The 20,212-nt window shown below is 46.5% G+C and overlaps 1 protein-coding gene across 1 annotated transcript; it reads left to right on the forward strand.

Moving 5' to 3' along the window:
* The first annotated feature begins 834 nt into the window (after window positions 1-834).
* On the forward strand, window positions 835-18,219 carry LOC146174347 (uncharacterized). The gene is made up of 7 exons (XM_084585380.1): window positions 835-1,271; window positions 1,801-2,570; window positions 6,781-7,367; window positions 7,669-7,684; window positions 8,720-9,684; window positions 11,039-11,425; window positions 15,904-18,219. Exons 1-7 carry the CDS (start codon window positions 835-837, stop codon window positions 16,324-16,326), a joined length of 3,585 nt encoding a protein of 1,194 aa, XP_084441506.1. The 3' UTR covers window positions 16,327-18,219.
* Window positions 18,220-20,212: the final 1,993 nt, after the last annotated feature.

Consider the following 20,212-nt stretch of genomic DNA (forward strand, 5'->3'; position numbering starts at 1 on the left):
TATTCAAGTGCTAGTGACGTGAGGGAGTGAGCCATTGTTTTGAGTGAAGCTGGCACGAAGGCTTATTCACAGGAGAGGGAAGTAGGTACAGTAAGATCACATTTCGACACCAATGCCTGCCTCAAGCACGAACTCTCAAATGGATAAGAGCTTGGGTCGGGCCCAAATATCGTCTTTGCTAGGTGTAATCCGAGCACTGATTGTGGTGGTACGGCCTGGAGGGTTTTCTTTCTTCTGACTTTGTGCTAACCAGGGGGGTACTAAATTATGTGTTTTTAACGTTTGGAGGGCATCCATGTTGTACCTGCTGCTGGTAACCTGCTCCAAAGAACTTGCTTGTGCATTAGGTTTTTTTTTGCACATACAATTCCAGCTATCTTAAAAGCAAGAAAATATGTTGGATGATCAGTATTTCATTCACTGAGTTGTGTCATGCCTGTATTCTGCACGTTGGTTCCTTAGTTGATTGATCTGTATATACTTTCGCTTTATGATGAAAGTAGCAAGATTAATTAAATACACTGTACACCACTGCTTAGTTAGCTTCGTATTGATTTTCGGGCGCAGTCGTGCCCTTGCTATAGAGTTTGCGAAAGTTTATAAAAAGCTGACGGGATAACTCGCGCAAAAATAAAAGCAGCAAAAATATTCGTCAAGTAAGATACAGTATTCATGCTTACAAGAAATCACGTGCTGACTAGTCCTTTTCGGCGCGTGACTTTAGGTGGAGAACAAAGAAGAAGACTAGTAAGCTACGCTGTCATCCGCCCTGGGCACCGACGCTCACATTTAGGAGGCAAACGTTGTGAGGGAAGAGAGCTCTTCAGCTGCAAGATGGACGGTGTCGAGCAGGAAGGTGTGAGGGACAACCGCAAACGCAAGAAAACTTTGGCCCGCAAAGAAAGAAGCAAGAAGCAGGCCGCTTCTAGTGTGGGCGTCCCTCCGCCCTCAGTACTGCCTGCGGTAGAGATCGATGGTGTTGGCATTTCAGAGAGGAAGCCCAGTCTGACCTCTGCCGCTGAAGGCAACTTACTTCCCGTGGCTGGCGCTATTGTCGCTGTTGAAGAACGTTCGAAGACTTCATCTCGTCGCTCCGCTCGCCGCTCTGCACGAAGGGAGAAGCGGTCCAAGAGGAAAACTTCGAAGACCTCAACTCTGTCATCGTCATCCTCTGCATCGAGCCAGCGATCGAAAAAGGAAGCCATCACAGATTCAACTAGAACAATGACACCCCACCTCCTGGAATCCGAACAAGCCAACGACCAAATAAGGTTAGTTCCGCTTAACTGTTTGAGACAGCCAAATAGGGGATATTCAAAAAGGCCCGCCATATAGGAGGAAAAACACGAACTGCTACTGTCCATCTTGTTATTGGCTCCGAAAATGTTCTCGGCGACGGATCTGCTCTAATTCAGTGAAGCGGTCCCAGTTCTTCCTCCCGGAAAAATGTTCGTGTGTCCTTGTGTACATATTGAGGATATGAGAATGAGTAAAGGAATGAGGTAGGAATGCATTTTTAGCTGCGATTTCACGCGCCATGCTAAAAGATAAATGTGATCAATAGCACAAAAACGCAGTCGTCCGATAGCAATACGCTGCTTGCCGGTTGTTCGGCATCGTGCCATTCTCGATTTCTGCTGATCCTGTGCTGTCATGCGTTACAGTGTCATATATGCTGGCTGTTCCTGCGTAGTTTACGTACCTCATTTTCACGTTTGACTGACGCTGCTTTTCATAAGCGTCGCTGCATGCATGCCACGGTTGGTTGTGTACAACAACGTATATACTTACTCACTGCAGGCTTAATATATCACATGAAAAGGTCGGTGTTGATGGACGCTCCGAGGACAAACCACCGGAGGCTATATCTGCAACGACAAACGTTGGCTCCTCATGGAACACTCAGGCGTGCGGCACTTTATCAGGGACAGAGGCGCAGCTGTCTGCTACCCCAGGGGTGTTACAAATGTTTGGTGAAGTTATTAGGCCTGAGCCTGACAAGACGATCGCTAGTTCGACAAGCGGGTCTCCGCCTACTTGCACAGAGCAACGAGGGTCCTCGTGCGTTCTCCCTACTGATGCCTCTGCGGGCAGAAACGCGGACAGCTGCCATGCTCTATCGGATTATTCAGCTGTGCCGTCGGTTGGTGTCACCACTGGGGCTGACAACCAGGGGAAGACTCAAGTAGACACGGCACACGACAGTAAGACTACCGACGAACGAGTAGCAACGCGAGCAAATTCCGAAGAGCGACGGGTCTCTGTGGGGGCAGCACCAACGACCAAAAAGGCCGTTGTGCTTAGTCATCCCCAGGGCGAAGCGCAGACAACGAAATGTGAAGATAAAATCGAGGCGGATCCATTGATTCAGCCTACGTCTTCGGCGACCAGTTCACAGGGACATCCCCTCTCCTCGGATCAGCTCGGAACCTCTGGCGGGCGAGAGACATACCTGAAGAGTGAAAGCGCCTCTGACACCAAGCGAGTTGGCGGCGTTGGGAGCGATGCGCAAGCCGACGACGCTCAACGAAAGACCCGCCTTGGCTCATCGTCCTACTGGTCTTTCTATCGTACGTTTATAATACCTTTCTCCGAAATGATTTTTTTTTTCGGGCGAGCAACAAAATTAGCTTATCTTTATTGCAGCGACGAGACGTTTACCTCGACATCTTGGGGTGAGATTATCGGAGTGCATTCTCAGATGCTCACGCCTACTTCAATTGATATGTCACGTAAAATATTGAAATTACTTGGTTTATGGCCTACGTATTTTTCCATAGAATATTTAGAGGTTAGAGATGTGGACCTCTTACAAGCAACTGTACCACACTTCCTTACTGGAAAATTTCCAAGACTGCTTTTGAAACTAAGGTCTCATACAGCACCTTGGACTCTGGCACATCCAATAACTTGCAGAAGATATATTTTTGTTTACCCTTTCTTCGGGATCTTTTGTTGTGTAGTATATATAACGGCTGAAATAATTGTAGTCTCTGTTTGTTTAAGAAAAACTGCAAAACAAAAACGCTCGTGCTTCAGTACGTCATAAGCTTTGATGGTTGTTGAAAACATTTCGAGTGCATTTCAGCATCTGCTGCGGAGAAATGCAAAAGCCTGACCGTTGCCGCTGGACATGGTACATCGTGCACCTCTCGTCAAACACAATCAGTGTTCCGTTGAAAGCATCAAAGTTTAACGGCGTTCTAAATTGTGTACAGGAAAGGGGAATCTGGCTACTATCATCCTCACGGCAGACAAGGAGAATGATGCACGTTTCACGTTGCCAGACGTGGCGCTGTTGGTTAAAGCGCCCTGCTGGAGATCCGAGGAAAGAAGGTTCGGTTGTGGGGGAGACAGGATGTTTATTTTTACGATAACACCATCAGGATGACTGAGAAGTGGAATCCCGCGGAATCTCGCGAGGAATTCGGACATTTTTCATGAGTTGTGTGCTATTAAAAGCTCTCTCCATAAAGTGCTGGCTTTTTGCTCACTTTCGCAACATCGCCTAGTTTACACGCTTATAAAGCCGGTTGTAGCAGTGTATCTTGATGGGATATTCTTCCAGGTGTCGACTGAAGGGCCATCTGCCAGTTTTATGCCCCGAAGCAGTCGTGTCCCCTGTATGCGCCTTCCACCATCGAATTGTTTCGAGGGAGGGAAGGATGCATGGATGGATGGATGGATATGTAGGAAGAGAAGGCAAAAAGGCAGGGATGTTAACCAGAAAGGCTTCCGGTTGGCTACCCTGCATTGGGGAAAAGAGATATTGGAAATTAGAGCTGAGCACGGGCTCAGCCGGCCCGAAAACCCGTACCTGGCCCGGTCCGCAGGCTGTGCTCAGGCCCACTCAAAAGCCCTTTGCCTCGGGCTCGAGCTGGGCCTGGGTCAAGGTGTATTTTTCTGGGTCGGGCCAGGCCGGGCCAGCACATATGCAACCTTTGTGAAAGCTCGAACACGGCTGCGGTGGAATAAGCGTCTAGAATGCATAGCATTTTCCTGCGTCCTCCTCCCTCGAGAACTTCAGAGGTCTTTCCCAGCGTCGATCCGCTTTTCCTCCGTGCCTCACTGTGAACGAATCGTTGCTAGCCATTGATACCTGAACAGTGGGTCCACTTTTGTGCTATGAGTTTGTTTCGTATCTCTGCTTCCGTAACGCCGGCGAAGTTGTTTAGGTATTCGTTTCGGATTGCCTCCACGCTGTCGCTTCTCACGCGTCTATGTTTTGGGCTGCTGCTGCCTCGACATGCCTCGGTTGAAGCGGCACATAGCTCAAAGCAAGCACAAGCATTGCTTCAGCTTCTTCCTGATTCTAGGCGCAGGCAATGCCGTGGTACACCTTGCCGGTGCTGTGAAAAGTACTTGTGAAACAGACGGTGATCTAGACATGCTCACCGAGTTCTTCGCCACAGAATCAAATGCTTGTTTAGATTTAAAGCTAACGCACTTTTGGGGATGAAAATAATTACCCTGTTCTACCCGAGTTTGTTTCATTTCGCCAAGAACACGTATAATCCTTCAAGCCACAAGTTAAGCACCGAAAGAAACTTCAGCCCTATCGGATTCATGGTCAAGGAGCGCCGCCAATAATGCCTCAAGCCATCATAACTGCAGAACTTGTTTTTGCATATAAGTAAGAAGGGTAATTCTACGATGTGCTACAAATTTTGGAAGTTAGTATTTCAAGATCTTAGATGAACTCACCACAATCAATTTTTCTTTCTGTATCGTCGCTTTAACTGCAATTATGGCACGTCGGGCCGGGCAAGGCGGGTCTTAAATCTGAGCGCCAGGCAGGGCTGGGAAGGGATCAGGCCCTTTCAGTGCCGGGTCGGGCTGAGTTCGGGCTGAAAGGTTCAGCCCGTGCACACCTCTAAAAGGGATGGAAGGTAGGAAGAGAAAAGGGACGTGGAGCACAGTGACAATTTGTTACTCAATCTGGTGGCAGTCAGGTAACAAAATAGTGCCTTCTATACACTGAAGGAGGTCGATGGAATAATGAGCCCAAAATACCATGCATGGGAAATAGCCCAGCATACAAAGAAAGATGGAGTAAGCGAGTTTTTTTTTTTAATAACTGCCCCAAATAAGGCTTAGTACATTAGCGGAGAAAGCCAGAGCAACAGGGTGCTACCAGGAAACTTAAAAAATCCAAATTTTTAATTCGTATTTGTTATGCAAATATAGTGTACTGTTATTTTGGCTAGTGCAAACTCTTGCAAGAGGGTATGTTTCTTGCCAGGTTATTTTTTAGCTCATTATAGAACCACAGTACTTCCAGGCGTGCTTTTAGCGCGAGGTCGCACGTAGTTGTGTTCGCGTCCTTGCCTACAAACCTTGTGGTTTCTAGATAATTGTTTTGAATATATTACATTACCTTGTCAATGACATGATGAATAAACAGCGCTACATACTAGGATGAAGATCAAGAAGCTAAGAGGACGGGCGCTCACTCGCAACTGAAGTTTATTGAAAAAACATTGTATAAATATTCAAGCCAAGCCAAGCCGCACTACACATTAAACAAAAACCAAATCATGATGACCTCGCACACACACCACAGATAATGAGGTTGGGTTTCTTGAACGTGGTGTGTGTGCTGCATCATGATTTGGCTTTTGTTTAATGTGTGGTTTGATGCGTCTTGGCTTGGCTTGGATATTTATACTTTGTGTTTTTCAATAAACTTCAGTTGCGAGTCAGCGCCCGTCCTGTTTGTTTCTTGATCTTCGTCCTAGTCTGTAGCGTTGTTTATTCATCATGTCACCGTACTAACTCGCCCAGATATCTCTTCTATTACTTGCCAATGGTTCTGATTCGCTGCCAATTTCTTACACGTTGCATTTCAAGCCTCTTCCTCGTGCGTGATACGTCAAATGTTTTAAGTCACTGGGTGCTCTATTTGCATTCTTCAGACCGTTAATTTGGTTTTACTTAGGCGCATTCATTATCACCCCGTATATATTACTCTATCAAGTGGTTAGGGGAATCTGATGGTTTGACTTCGCGACTCGGTTGGCACAAAGCCCGCAGTGAAACGTAAATCTCGGGAGTGAGATTTATTTCCCAGGGCGATGCAATTTCACTTCTTGAGGTGAAATCGTTTGTGATGGCGTTGGGATCACAGTGCCCGGCTTGATCACTGGCGGAGTAGGCGAGTATGTTTATCCAGCCACAGAAATGCACAAAGAAAGTGATCTAAAATGTCAGGTTTTTTATTGTGATAGGACGTTGTGGGGCAACAGTACGTCCTTATCTACCGCGGACTCTGGTATGCCGTTCCCGCCTAAATCCTTTAGTTTGAACCCGACTGCATATTTGGCTGTAAACATCCTGCAGAGATAGGAAGCGTGCAGAGTGGGTCAGAGAAATAACTCAAGTTACCGACATTCTAGTGGAAATTAAGAAGAAATGGACATGGGCAGGACATGTAGTGCGAAGAGAGGATAACCGATGGTCGCTTAGGGTAACAAATTGGATTCCAAGGGAAGGAAAGCGCAGCAGGGGGCGGCAGCAAGTTAGGTGGGCGGATGAGATTAAGAAGTTCGCAGGGGTCAAGTGGATGCAGCTAGCACAGAACCGGGTTAGGTGGAGAAATATGGGAGGCCTTCGCCCTGCAGTGGGTATAGTCAGGCTGGTGATGATGATGATGATCCTGCATTAAAAGATGCAGCAATCTGCCAGATAAATGCCAAATTAAATATGCTGAGCTGCCCGATTTTGTGTGCAGCCTCATTCAAAATTCTTACCGGTGATTTCTGTGTCTCTGCAACACCGCAGCTCTGAACGTGACATTCGTGACGGAGATGAACAGTCACGAGGCACGAGTGCTGCTTGCAGCCGTGGTCGCCTTCATCGCTGTCACATCCTCGTTGCTGATCGCGGCTGTTGTTCTGTTGCTGTACGCCAACCGCATTGTGTCGCCGCTGGCATGCGTCACAGCTGAGTGCATGGCAGCGCGCGACTACCTCGCCGGGCTCCTCAATAAGAGCAAGGACGCCTGCAGCGACTTCTACGGCTACGTGTGCGACTCGTGGCTTGCGCGAGGTCCGGATGGTGGGAGCTTCCACGAGGACAGCGTCGCTGCATCTCTGGCCAGAATCAACGAATCACTTTGGAACCACAAGATCGACGTTGGTATGAGAGTACGGACAATGCTCGGAAATGCTAAATTTAAGAACGGAATGTCATTGGCCAACGTGATCGCTGGGCTGCAATATCGCTGTCGCCGAGAACTCCATTCGGCGATTTTTCGAAGATCTTTGAAGTTTTTGTGTGAAAGGACTTATGCGGAAGTTCCCAGCCTGCAAAAACGTGTGACACTACTGTTTCGGCTTGTAGCGCTTTCATGCCAAAGGAATTACTGGGCTTGAGCAGGTTTGAATGCGGAAATTTCTTCTGTGAATCGAGTAGATAATGTCATAACGATCACGGCAGTTGATCGCCCCGCGCGTATACTTCAGCACTTTCTCATGCGCTGCACTGTACGTCGTCGTCTCCATCAACTTCCATCTGTGCGCGAAATCTTTTGTTGTGCTACTCAATGTATCTGCTTAAATCCTTACATTTTTCATAAAATTGATGAATCCATGGTATACACGAGGTTGGAGAGCTTCCAATCACAGAGCGCTAAGCATAGGACTGGAATATCGGATTTATGTCCAACAGTTGGTGTTCAGCTCAAGTATAGTAAGTTTCTGTGTCCTTGGAGCAGTTTTCTTGGGGAGAGATAGGCAGACAGTTCACACTGCATGGATAGTAAACGTATTTGTAATTATGGTTTTTGGCCATCAGCTTAAAAGATGCCCGTTTTTTGGTCAACACGATTTCAGAAAAAAATTTTCGTCGACTTGTGCTAAATCAATGTTCGAACTCACAGACATTGTAGATTCTATATTTATTTTAGTGTGCACTGCACTGTTTTTCTTTGTGAATGTCAAATAGTTTTTTTTAGTGTTACACATTTAGTTGTTATCCAACAACAGCTACACTAATGGATGAGCGTTCGTTGTATATAATATTTGATCCTGTAACGCGTTTGTCACCTTGATCATTCGTCAACAGAAAGAATGTGCCACTACAGCGGTTGTTTCAAAGAAATAGAAACACCTGATGTCTCTACCGCCTGCGCCTGCGTTTCTATGGAGGCAAAACGAAGAGGCGTCCGTGTGCTGTGTGATGTCAGCGCATGTTAAAGATCCCCAGGTGGTTGAAATTACTCCGTAGCCCCCCACTACGGCCTACCCTTTCTCTCTATCCTATGCACTCTCCCCTTCCGCCCTCCCTTTACGGTGCGGCTCAGGTGTCTACGGAACAATTGTGACAGCTAATACTGCGCCGTTCCTTTCCCGTGAACCAATTATTATTACTATTACTGATGTGCATGACCGGCAGTGCCCATATAGCCTGCGCTAGGGGCAAGCTTAGGTAACGCGGAGGAAGTGACCCTTAAAACAGACGGGAGAAGTCTCCCATGCAGTCAGAGCTATATAACAATCGATGCTGCTTCCTGGAACATAGGGGTGGGGGTGCCCACCCCGATACCAAATAAATATTCGGTATTTCAGCAATAAAGAAAAAGAATATTCGGTATTTCAGGGTTGAGTGTATTTTGTTCCATTTGTGATTCAGGAAGCAATGGCCTTAACGCATGCCACCACAGTGGTGACAAGACTTAAAGGTTCCTGATACATAATTATGTATGGTACTTCTGATGCAGATGATACGGAGGACATGCGTCTGGTGCTTGGAGTATACCGCGAGTGTTATCGCTACGTGTCCGAAAGGTCGACCACATCATCTTTCAAGCGGACTTTGCAGACGGCGCGGAAGCAGCTGAACTGGTCCAAAATGGTGGGCTGCCGGGATTACCGCGAACTTCTCACAGTCCTGGTACAGACGTCACTGCTGGTCGGATTTCATACAGTTATGGTATTGGAAGTCCTCAGTCATGAAGGCCGCGCTGTCATGAGACTTTCGCGAGGGAAATCACTGCACCAGAAGATTATGAGCCTACATGACCAGGGCGGAAACCTGCAGGCTATTTTTCGAAGACTATTGGATTATGAGGCGAAACACCTGCCCAAGATTCTCGAGTTTGACGCCATCGTCCAAAGGGATCTGTACACCGGTGACTTCCCCAAAACACAGCTAGGCGATGAAATACGGGGTCTGCTGGAGGAGTTTATCGATGATCTCTTACCAGGTACCAAGGAGACCGATTGGATGGTGGCAGTTAATGACGTACTTACGCCACTAGGTATGTACACCGTGCGGCATTCGGACCTTGCCCTGGCGTCCGGCATAGATAGGATCCGGATGGTGTTCAAGAACATTGCCGCCCAAGGCGGAATCAGGGACGTATCGTTGTACTTGGCGTCTCATTTGGACGCCGAGGTGCTGCGTCTGGAACTGTCAGGAAGGCGGGCTTCTTCAGACCGCATGAAGACGGCGGGTTTTTGCTTGGAGCTGGTGCAAAGGTCTCACGCCTTTCTTTGGCCAGAACTCGCTGCCAGGCTCCTGAAGTTACGTGGGAGTAGTGAGGTCCTGCAGACGCTGCACAGCCAGCTTCAAGGCTCATTTAAAGAGTCCGCAATGTTCACGTGGATACACAAAATGATGCGCCCGTATGTGGAAGAAGAGGTTCAGAAAGTGCAGCTGATGGTCGTTTCCGAGGCTGTGTGGGTGAGTGACGCTTGCTCAGTGCACCGAAGGCACGCTTTGTATTATCCAGTACGCGTGCGATAGGGAAGCTCCACAAACATTTGGCCATATTTAATCTGTTAGCAGTGTTAATGGTACATTGCTAGAACTGCAGAATAGCCTGAATGAATCAGGTTTCATAAGTATCGCTAGGTTGCAACGTAAAGGCCACGGTTATGACATGGTGCTTGAAACTTAGCGGTACATATCGTATGAAAATAGCTTCTTGGGATGAAAATACTAGAGTGCCGTATAATACGCCACGGTTGTCGGTGGCCGTGCCATTGGCTTCTACTTTTAAGATCGTGGTGGCGGTATTTCGATAGAAGTTAATATTAAAGAGAATGTCAGTAGTGCACGATATCTAGGCACATTGAGAAGCCTTGGGTGGTCAAACGCAATACGAAACTTTCCATTACAAAGTCTCTCTCACGCTATGCGCGCATCAGCGCGCAATAATCTACTTTGACTAGGTGTTCACTGTCATCAGGGTCTAGTTTCCTTGCAGATTGTTGAATAAAATGATAAAAGCACGGTGTCTAAGTGTGCTGTTCGAGACAGTGCGGGTGAAAATAAGTAAGAATTGGCAAGAAAAGAAAACTCGGGGAACGTCGTGAAAGTTTCCGAATGTATTTACTTCAGCTAGCATTACTGAATGTGGGCTGGCCTCGCATAATACACACATCCACCTTGCATTTTGCCACCAGAGCCGGCATGGATTTGGATCATTGTGCTTAGCTGTTGAGTGCCCCTAAACACTTGCGCAGCATTGTGTGATGTAGGAGGGATACGTTGACGGGCCGTGGAAATTTGAACGAATCGATCATCTTCGCCAATTATATATCTTTGGGGCATCGGGTGTGCGATTGCGCGCAGCACTTTTTAAAACCTTTCTAAAACGTTTTGGTGTCTGCGGCACGAAATCAGTTGAAATCAACCTAATTGGACACCTCTGAATAAGTTAATAGCTCACCCTTTACTGGTGTAAAAAGATCGCTTTTCAAGTATTTTAAAGGTGGTTGTCGCAATGGTTTGCTGTGCACTTAGGAAATACAGCCTCGTTTTGTCACTTCCCCTGGCGAGACTGAATGGTCTACTCATCTAGAACTGGAAACCTTCGGATGTAGAAAAATGCAATTACTCGGAACATCTGTGTTTGAAGGAATTATAAAGCTCACATTTCGCGCTCGTGACACCTTGCATGAATGCGGAAGGTTTCGAAATAATTTGCTTTGACGTTTAAACAACAGCTTACAAATATTCGCGCGTAAGGTTTTAGACACCTCGAAAGAATAGAAAAATAATGTGTACCTGAAGGTGATAAAAGCGCTGCTAACTGAAATTGAAAATATCCTCCATGCCGCAGCCCAAAGGCGCGTGGATCGACATGAAATACAGCCCCCCTGTAGACGTCGGCGCCCTCATGGACAGTGACGCGAATTTCGTCGAGCTCTTCCTGAAGGTGCTGAGCGTGGCTCACAAAAAACGCCTCCGAAATCCTCCAACGATAGCTCGCTTCATCATTTCGCGCCTGGAGCCGCGCAGCGAGCTGGCATACTCGAGCGAAATACACTCCGTGGTAGTTCCCACAGTGTACCAGAGCCCGCCGTACCTGTACCCGACGGGAGTACCATCCTACTTCAACTACGGAACCATTGGGGCACTGCTGGCATCGAGCATCGCAGACGCCGTTGGACCGGCTCTATCCTCCTTGGCAGAGACGGTAACGCACTGCTGTTGGTCTAGTAAAATCACACTACGTAAGCCTCTGTTGCCACTTTGCAACTTTCCGCCTTGAAGAGCGAACGTCCAGTCGTGTATACCCTAAGGATTTGTCTTTATAGGGCTTTATGATGCAGCTTTTTGCTTAGCGCAGTTATGCGACTTACGCATTAAAAATTAAAGAGGATATTTCAATCCGTATGAAGTATTACATAATCTGGAAGGTTAGTGTACAAGTCGGCAATTCCATAGCAGGACGCGGCACTGTGTTCGATGGACGGATGAGCTTAGGGCCTTTTCGGGCATCTGGTGCCCGCTTGCTATTCAAATAAACATACCTGCCGTAGAGTGATGTTTGTATTTAACTGCTTCTGGCTGCTCCTCTCGACACAATCAACGTACTGTACTGTTCAAAGTGGGAAACTGTCCAGCCGGGCAAAATATGTCTTTCACAGCAATATAGTCAGTCCGGTATATCGAATTTGAAGGAAATCTGGAAATAATTCGATATATCAATGGTTCGATATATAAAACATGCCAACAGATGAGTTTCTCTAACCTAAAGCAGCTGTTTTATGTACACGTGCAAGCGGGGCTCTTCCTGCATCCTGCTGGCGTACCGGCTGCGAACCGCTCACAGCGTGAACATCTCGCGGCGTAGACGCGCGCACCCTTCACTTCGCACCAAGCGTTAAAAAGAGGAGCGTCTCACTGACTGCCGCTCCGTGAGCGCGCGCACTCACATTATTTCACAGGAACAAATCGGGGTGTCAATGCTCACGCCCTGCACCGTATGCCGTAAGTGCCTTTGAGGTCGGGGTTGACATCAAAGCTATTGCGGAAGGTGCTTCGCAGAATACCAGCGCTCATCCTGAAAGGTCTAATTCTGTTACTGGCAGAGTATAAATGCAATTAAAAAAATAGTTTATTTATTCTTCTCCTTCCGCCGCGAAGCAGGACATGCGAAAGCCGTCTCAAGTTTTCGACCAGTTAGGCTAGCTCCATTGCATGACAACCAGTACACCGAACACTGCCTTCTCGTTGCAGCAGTGCCGCTTTGAAAACGAGCATCTTACACTGAAGGCCTCTCTCAATCTGACTTGATGTACACTTGTCGAGCATTTTTATTCGATAGTGCTGCATGTAGGCGACGAAAAGGGGTTACTATTAAGAGAAGTAACCCTTGCAGAAGCACGGCGCTCAGTTTGATATATCAATTGTTCCGCTCAACCGGAGTTTGATAAAGGCGAACACCACTGCTGTACGTTGAATCGGCTTTTCAAGAGGAGTTTCTTAGAGTTCGAAATAAGCTATAATTCTACATATCCGCAATCGACAGCGTTTACACTCGGATGCTTTCATGTCACTATATAGATAATTATTTAGCGGGCATCGTAGGTCGTAACGCAACCGGTAACGTGCAGAAGTACAGAAGTGTACAGAAGCAGGCGGGGCACGCTGATGATTTAGTGCAGCTCTGCTGAACATCTGTTAACATGCAAGAGAAACTTCATAGCGCCTCTAGACGCTTTAGAGCTAAGGCTTTAATTGTCGAGGTGCAAATACAGATTTTGCTTCACTGGGTCTAAATGGACCTGCTCTCGGATCGCTGTGTCAGAGTCACCTTGGCCTAATTATTATACATGCTCAACGGAAATTGGAGACAGACGCTGCGCTTCTCCAGATATATATATATATATATATATATATATATATATATATATATATATATATATATATATATATATATATATATATATATTTATATGGGTCATGTGCAGATTAGGCTAGAGCAAATGACGTCAGCGATCTGAGTAAAGCTGACGTCATTTGCTCTAGCCTAATCTGCACATGACCCAATACGCCAGCACACTACATATACACCCTCTTATTGGCAATAAAAGTCGTTCCTCACCCGACGTGGGGCCGTGCTCATGGTGGCAGCGGTGCCATTCACTATGTTCGCTCCGTCGACCCTGCTCCCGGTCCCGAAACCACTGGATACCTCGGAAGAGGCATGGGCTGCATGAAAAACATGGAAAAGTGAGTTCATGCTATTTTCTACTGCCACCCAGTTAAGTAAACAGCCTAAAGAAGTGCAGGCAGCAACGTTACCTCTAACAATCGGAGAAGACGGAAGGAAAACTTATAGCTCTTTCAAATTCGACAACGAAGAGGACAAGAACAGCGTCGACATTTTGCCTAAAATGTTTGTGGAATTCCACAAACCATCCACAAATTTGACATTTCATGAGTTCCGCTTCGGATCAAGAGACCAAAAGCAAGGGGAACCTTTTAATGACTGGCTGACAGACCTAAGGCTGCTTGCTAGCAAATAACTGCGAGTTCGAAGACTTGGAGGACCACTTGCTCCGTAGCCGCATTATCCTGGGAGTGCAGGACAAATTTTTACAGCAAGACTTTGTAGCCGAAAACCCCTCGTATGAGAAGCCAGTTGCAATATGTCGAACCCACGAGCTAAGGAACAATTTAAGGAAATCAGCGAAGGCACTGAAACAGCATGCGACGCAGTAGTCCATGCAGTCGGTCCGCGAAAGCGACCTTGTAGTCGTGGTTATTTCACTCACCGTGGCGTAACACGCCCGGCCCAAGGGAAGGTCTGCACAAAGTGCGGTGGGCGTAATCACTTCGCCCAAGCATGCAAAGTATCTGCGCGCCGTCATAACACAGGTTCGAAAAAGGAACTGCGCGAACTGAAAGGCGAGGATGACGGTGATTTCATTTTACAAACTTTGGCCGTCGGCGCTGGAGCCTCAGACCATTGGAGCGTGACAGTTGACATTGAAGGACGCCCATTCACATGCAAGCTGGACACAGGAGCGAACTGCTGTGTAATCTCGAGTAAGGATGCCGGCAAGCTGCCGAACAATCCTCGCCAAGAATGTCGCGCAACGTTAACAGCGTTCTTCGGTCACAAAACTCTGGTCAAAACAAAAATTCCGGTGCATTTGTGCTCGAACAGCAAAGTTCACAAAGAGACGTTTTTCGTGGTTGACCAAAATGTGCCAGTGACTCTCAGTGGTTCAGTAGCTGAACGCCTTGGTTTTATTTTTCGCGTAGAAACTGTTCATGTCGACCAGGTGCACCCAGCAGCGCAATCATTTGCAGATGTTTTCAGTGGACTGGGATAGTTAAAAGGCGATAAGTACACGGTGAGTTAAAGCCCGAAGCCGTGGGAGTGGTCGTCCCGGCGAGGAGAGTTCCAGTGGCCTTTTAAGAAAGCGTCAAGGAGGAGCTCCAGAGCATGAAAGAACAAGGCGTCATATCCAAGGTAAATGAGCGTACAGAATGGTCCAGTCACATAGTCACTGCAGTTAAGAAAGAAAAAGTACGTATCTGCCTAAAACTTGCGACGCAAGCTCCAAGCTCTGCACAATGAGCACACTTTAAGGACGCTATCGCTTTCTGGGCATGCCTTTGGGAATTGCCTCAGCCCCGGAAGTGTTTCAAGCAGCAATGCACCGCGTGCAAGAAGGTTTGCCAAATGTCGCAGTAGTAATGGTTGAAATCCTCTTAGGGGGCAAGGCTACCACTTGCAGCATCTTTTAATACGCTGCCGCGAACATAAGCTGAAACTGAACTTGAAGAAATGTTTATTTTTCCAGCCTGAGGTACGCTGCCTGGGACACGTGCTCACTGCAGAAGGCCAGCTAACGAACCTCGCTCAGCGATCGTCAAAACTTAGGACGGCAGGGAAATTCGACGCACACGATAACGTCTAAGATAGGACGGCAACCTGAAACAAGTCCCGCCCCTCAAGAAGGCCCTTGCACAAAGCCCGCCCAAGAGCTACGTCGAAGCACAAGGCAGGGACGCGAACCCTGTCGCTACCCTCTACCCGAGCGACGCTAAACCTTGTTTTTCCGTAAAAAGGAAGATGTAGCAGATCTGAGTAATGCTGACGTCACTAGCTCCAGCCTATTTTGCGCATGACCAAATACGTCAGCCCACTGTATATATACATCTTCTTATCGGGAGTAAAAGTTGTTCATCACCCGACGCGGGGCCGTGCACAACGTCCATATTTAGTGAAGCTTCGGCGTCCCCCTAATTCAGACCGTCACACCGTATACAACCTTGCTAAGTCATACGTAATCATGATTAACAGACGTTTCGGTCGTCTTGCTAGGTTCAAGCCATGGTCGAACCCATACCGTTTTTTTCAAACTACGTTATTTTAATGATTTTTCTGTTGTCTGTATATCTACAGCTGAAACCTAGGCCTACCGTCAATCAGCGATTGTTTGTAGACAGGATTTTTATAATAAATGGTCACGCAGAAAAGGGGTTTTATAATAAGCTTTAAGCAACCATACCCATTTTGTATGAGTCCCCATTTGAAGCATCGCTTTACATAATCGATTGCTGTGCTTCTCTGTAAAGCCAGCGTGTAACATATACCTGAATTTACATATTTGCAGCAGTGCGTTGTTGTTTCTGTATTTACGCTTATTTCAGACCCGTCGTCAACTCGGTGATATTTGGTGGGTGCCGGAAATGAGCAGCCACTACAATGAGACCAGCAGGTGTCTTAACCGACTGATAAACCGCCTGGGCCTGCAGCGTCACCAGAGTGGCGCAGTAGACCAACAGGGGCGAGACATGTTCCTCCGCGTCCAGGGACTGCGACTGGCGTACGACGGACTGGTGGCCAGCTTCGGTATAGCGACAACCACCCATGGCTTCCGGCAGCTCTGGGCCGAGGCACAGGCGGCCTTCTTCGCTCGCTTCTGCCTGCTGTCGTGCGATGCCAACGAGACGCCCAGGCCACTGCAGCCCCGCGCCAACTGCCTCGTGCCGCTACACAACATGCCGGAGTTCGGCGCTGTTTTTGGCTGCACCACGCGCGAGGATTTCGCCGCATACACTTGCCTACAGTAACACAAGAAGGAACGTTTTGCGTGCGCGACACGTCATGTTTTATGACATGGGTTGGACGCTTGTTGCCAAATTGTGTCTAAAACTCAAAATACCGCCCCGCATCGAAGATTTCCGAGTTTGGCCTTTGCGATTTGGCCTGGTGGACGGGTTTGAAGACGGTATCGTATGGGAGAAACATCGGTGCTAGCCCCGTAGGCTGACTGATGAGTGCTTTGCGAGGCCAATCAGGTTCTATTAATCCTTACACAAAATACGTTTAACTTCAATGCTTCGGTTTTTCCTCCTTGTAGATAATTTACCGTACTAACTGTCCGGTTTGTAATTATTCATCCTGCCGTATACTACAGGTAACTAGTCTCAGGGGAACCAATGAATAGCAGAATGTGGCATATTTGTTCTAGGTTCAGTTGTATCCCTCATGATCTGAATGTAGAATATCTGCAAGAATTTCTTGATTTCCCTTAATATAGCCCTCATAAGCATAGACGTTTGCTGTTTAATTCACAGAATGGAATTCGTTATTCAAAGCAAGCGGGAAACTTCGAACTGTAAAGCTCAGTTTCATAAAAGAAAGTGAATCGTTGTTGGGCCTTATTACTTGTCGAACACGGAGACTGGTTTAGCATAAGGTGTACATTTTGTATATTGTCCCTGATGTTTTGTATGACTCACTTTTATTTGCTGCATATGTGTTTGTGTTTATAGAAAACCTCGCAGTGCACATTATGCTGCTAGGGTCCTGCTGATTAGATACTGAAAAGCTGGCTCGTAAATAATAAGCAGGTAATGCACATCACACTACTTTTTCGCGTTATCTTTACCGGCTCTCTTGACGATAATTATTTTTATCAGTTCATATGGAGTACATACACAGTTATGAATATTGCGCCCAGCCCTGTGCTGCAAGAGCCAGAGCCTGTTGCGTTGTCTGCCTAAATGGGCACCTTGGTTGTATATTAGCCTTATTGATGCACATGAGTATTTGAATGCACCTCACTGGAATTCAACTATTTTGAACAATCGGGAAAACAAATGGTTACACTGTGGCTTGTCAATTTGCCGTATGATCCCTAGGCGCATTTTCGCAGCAGCAGGTTGTAACACGCAGTGCAATGTCACATGTATTGCGTGTTTCTGGCAAGTACTCAAGATCAAATCGATTAGGAGCTCATGTGTTTGTTATAATGACTAGCAATTTTGAACTTACAAATGACGACGTGCAAATGCTCTTCCCTACTTTGCCAGTGCACATGCTCGTCATGTACCGCTCTGTCAGTGGTGAGACTGACTCGCATGAATGTATAGACACAAGTCGAGCCAAGGCGCTTGCCAATAGAGTTTATTCCACTGGCATGCTGTCGTCGTCAGATAGTCAAGCACAGGATAGCCTCCTTAGCATACAATCTTCTGATGAGGCCGGGACTGGCGCTAGCCGCCTCGGATTAGTCACGTGAGTCCCTATCCCTGCGAGCGTCATGCTGAAGGTGTGGCATGGCTGATGCAACCGTCGGCAGTGGATAAGTGAGAGCTCCAGTTTTAACGCTTTTTTGCAATATGGTTGTTCTTCTATGTGTATGAAAAAAGAAGCGCGCTTCACAATAAAATCTCAACTTAGCTGCAGGTGTGTGTGCGTCTCTTCTCGCTGCTTTGTTTGAGCCATGACTTTCACCTTTTTTTCCCATTTTATTTATCAGAACACTCCGACCTTTGCTGGCTGAGGCTGACAATGACAGAATAGGCCCAGCGACGTTAGCACCGATTTGAGTTACAACCTAACTCGTAACCCAAATAGACGGACACTTCGCATCTGATGGCCCTAACCCGGAACTGTTACCGGGTATCAGTCACGGGGCAACATTATACTGTCTCCGATTCTGATACAAGGAGCGTACAAGTGAGAACCCTAGACTGATCCTGTCTGGAATGATTGCGCATCTTCCGTGGTTCTTGAATTCTTTAAACCTCTAAAGATGACCCTCAAAATATTGAACGTGTACTGAAAGATCTGTTAAAATCGAATCGGAGCATTATTACAAAAAGTGAATATACTGTGAGAAGCTGGAAGTGTTAAGACACTGGAAAATGAATTATATCATTTCGCAAGAGTCGATCAATTTATATGTGTAAGTTGTGCATTAGAATCGCACTTGCGGATGGACATGCTGCTTTCTGCATTTTTTTCTCCTCACGCCATCAGAAACAATTAATCACTAACGGCTTAAAAACGATACGGCCCCTAGTTATGAATACTTTTCTCTAATTAAGACTTGTCTGATATTTTGTGTGATGTGCTTGTGACTGGATAATTTTTATTTTAGGACAGAGGACGACACGAAAGAATCAGAAGGTGCTACATGCGAAGGCGCTGTTTCGTCTCGGCTTCTGTCCGCAATCGTAATCGCTGGTTTTTATACGTATGATCATCAACAACTCGCCAAATCTTCAGTTCTGTTATATGTACTGGAACACACAAGGAATGTGAAGGTAACGGTATCATACCAATATTGCATTTATTCTGCATCTGTGCGACACAATGTCTGTTAAAATATGTCTGCATATCTTGTCGGTTTACGATATGGAGATAATTTTTAATAGAGAAACATTTAAGAAATACTGCAGGCAGTTTCTTTTGAATACCAACTGAAGTTTTTATGACTGTAAATTATTCCAAAAAAGTGTTCCTTTGTTATGCTCCTGTTATTTCCAACAATTATGGTTGGTCATGATGAAGCTGTGCTGCTGTGCCTTGGATTTGAGAGGACTTGGCTCTGCGGGAAGACATAGAAATCTCCCATTGGAGTATACTGTGCGCGCATTGGTCTATTCCTGTGACATTTTTGTGATCTATAGTTTATTCACTTTCCCTTTCACGTGTTACTGTATAGCCAATCAAATTCCTGTGTTAGCATGCCAGTCACATAGTAACTAGTCATTTGTTTTGCTTAGGTTCCCACTGTCTTAGTCTAGGATGAGTGCTGGGCCACACATCAGGAAACGTCGCTATTTTTTGCCTGTGTAAAGTGGTAGCGACTATTGTCAGGTGCTGTGTCACCTTTTAGCCTCGCTGCCCTCTTAGACAATGCCCAAGGAAACAATAAAGAAAGGTCAAATGTCACCTGACATGGGATGTATCTGAACGCATGAGCCGCTGTGTGGCGAGACACATGATCGCTGATGTCATTCTCGAGTATGTGTAGAGGCGCGCTTCGCACTCGATTTAACCGAAGAAAACCAGAGCCATTTTTATCGATCACGAAGCCGTCTGAAAAAGTCGAACAGATGACGTGATCTTACATAGTGTCATTTTATAAATTAAAAAGCACAAAGACAGAAGAACATTCACATTGTGTTAGTTCTCAGCACGCAGCCCCACTAATGCGCCGTTTGGGGGCCCTAGATCTGAGAAAACATCAAAAATTGCCTAAAACATTATCAACAAAGGCTCACATATAATTCTACCTTCACTGCTGTCTTTTTCATCCTTCGTGCCAAGGACAGCTAACCTAACCAACTAGGCTGTATTGTCGCTTGCGTTGTACAGCCAAATCGCTAAAATATCGCTGCGGGCCCACCTTAGTTGACAAGCTAGCAGCAGGCAAGTTCTTCTGCTCCTTATTTCTAAACATCGTCTCATTAGGGTTGTTACTTTTTATATGATTCTAAAATGGCTTGCATTGTACTGCATGCCAAATAAAGGCATAACAGCAAAGTAATGCTATCTGGAGCATAAAAACTCAGTTGTCGTGTGGAATACATTGTTTAGCATCCCCAAGTGGAATCGACGTACACCGTAGCAAAGGGTTCAGTAAATGCCGACCATTTGGCGTTCCCTAACATCCGCTTACATCGCACACTACACGGGAATCTTTTGCTTTGCCTATATGGA

Source organism: Amblyomma maculatum, chromosome 11, assembly GCF_055883805.1.
Source record: "Amblyomma maculatum isolate TAMU_Amacu chromosome 11, ASM5588380v1, whole genome shotgun sequence".
In the NCBI taxonomy this organism is placed as follows: Eukaryota; Metazoa; Arthropoda; class Arachnida; order Ixodida; family Ixodidae; genus Amblyomma; species Amblyomma maculatum.